We start from the raw sequence: 1780 nt of genomic DNA, 5'->3' as shown, positions 1-1780 counted from the left end.
ACAAGGGAAAGAACATAGGAGGCAGCAAAGAAGCCAGTTTTAAAGAAATGGGCTCCCTAACACTGTATACATATAGCCAACCAAAATATATACAACTGCTTTCCTAAATAACTGTAATGATTTTGTTTACTTCTTGTCACAAATAAACCACGACTTTAATTTCAAAATACACCTCTGAAGTACCTTGAAACATTTCTGCAAGTGACAAACTTGTACTTAACAGGTGAAAGTAATCACTGCACAATGCACTAGGTCCTACTAATAGGAAAGAAAGAAAAAAACACCCCAAAAACCCAAGAAAAAGAAAAACAAACCCAAACCGAAAGTCACCACAAACAATACCCCCAAAAACCCACAAACAGTTAAGTAGAAGCCAGCCTTGTTTTAGAGCCACCTCACCAGGCAGCTACACTTCACTTTCACTCCTCCTCCACCACACTCTCCTTTCCCAATGAGCAAATTGTTCGAAATGACCTACAGGCTCTTTCATAGCACTTCCTCAAGAGATGCATGTGCTGACCAGCCCCCTCCACAAACAAGTTGTAAACATGAAGCCTCTTCCTATCACAACATCCAATCTTCACTACCTCACCTGCTTTGTTCTTCAGATTTGTGGTCACGCCATTGAACTCCGATTTGTCAATTTCCCATGCCAGTGGAAGCTTTCCAAGATCGCCAGGCAAGCTTTCCAAGTCAGCATCTTCACTGTAGATTATCTCTGAAGCACTTAGGTGTGTTATTTCCAACGTTTAAGGCAGCACTGCCTGACAGGCAGGCACTAACTGAAGCACTTGGGCTTTTACAAATAGATGTTACTCTGTTTAAAAAAGCATAGTCTGAGCAGATGGTATAAAATTTCTCTCGTGTATGAGTCACAGGACATCCCCATGGATAATGCCCATCTCCCCTAGACACCAAGGACGCAGCGGAGGCGTCTGACATGCAGTACGGCTTCACGGGATCACGAAGAGAAGCTTCTGGGGATTCCTTCCCAGGTTTGTTTTCAGTGTTTCCATTATTTCCAGAACCATTCTCCTTTTCATCTTCTGAAATGTTAGGCATTGAATGATACTGAAAGAGTATTGTACACCTAAGAATATTTTTTTCTTTATGTTTTAATTACAACAGAGTTTGTATCATTGCCTCCATTGCCTCTGCAAGGTATCAACGAGGTATCTAAAAGAAAACGAGAAGTTCGTACAGGTGTCTCAATCAACATAAAATATACACAAAGCTTATCTTTGAACTCATATCCAATAAAAGTGAAATACCTTTCAAGACACATCACAACTACACTGTGTTTTTTCCTAAGCATCTCTAGAATTCTACAAACAGCACTTTTTATTATTTGTGAGGTGCCAACAGCATACACCATAGTGATACCATGATGAAGACGACATGAGTAATTACACTTGTAAACCAGCACATGAATAAAAAAACAAAATTAAAAAAAATGAAAAGCTTCCTACGTTTATGTAGTTGTGGTGATCACTTCTATTCCTTACAGTCACAACACCTTGCATATATGGAGTACAAAATAATTTATACAAATTAATAAATCACAGAAACAGCAACTTAAGGTCACTTCATTCTGAAGAATCCCGCATACTTTTGCTGCAAGTGAACTTCAAGCTTACAGAAGATTACAGTAACTATCACCTCTGTTGACTATAAATTGACAACACTACCCTCAATCTGTTTCAATGCTTTCCTCGTACGGCTGTTAAGGGTTCCCTTTTATTTTTACGTGCCTCCTATTCTTCAAGATGTGAGAAAGAAA

The 1780-nt window shown here is 39.1% G+C and overlaps 1 protein-coding gene across 1 annotated transcript in view; it reads right to left on the bottom strand.

Annotated features, from left to right (window-relative positions):
* Positions 1-1178, bottom strand: part of BIVM (basic, immunoglobulin-like variable motif containing) — a 13316-nt gene extending 12138 nt beyond the window's left edge. Inside the window, 2 exon segments of the mRNA XM_009584762.1 lie at positions 593-729; positions 731-1178. Coding sequence (XP_009583057.1) covers positions 593-729; positions 731-1062 — 469 coding nt within the window. The 5' untranslated portion in view covers positions 1063-1178.
* Between the last annotated feature and the right edge of the window lie 602 nt (positions 1179-1780).

This window comes from Fulmarus glacialis, unplaced genomic scaffold, assembly GCF_000690835.1.
Source record: "Fulmarus glacialis isolate BGI_N327 unplaced genomic scaffold, ASM69083v1 scaffold36929, whole genome shotgun sequence".
Taxonomy (NCBI): domain Eukaryota; kingdom Metazoa; phylum Chordata; class Aves; order Procellariiformes; family Procellariidae; genus Fulmarus; species Fulmarus glacialis.
This window is presented reverse-complemented; position numbering and strand designations above follow the sequence as displayed.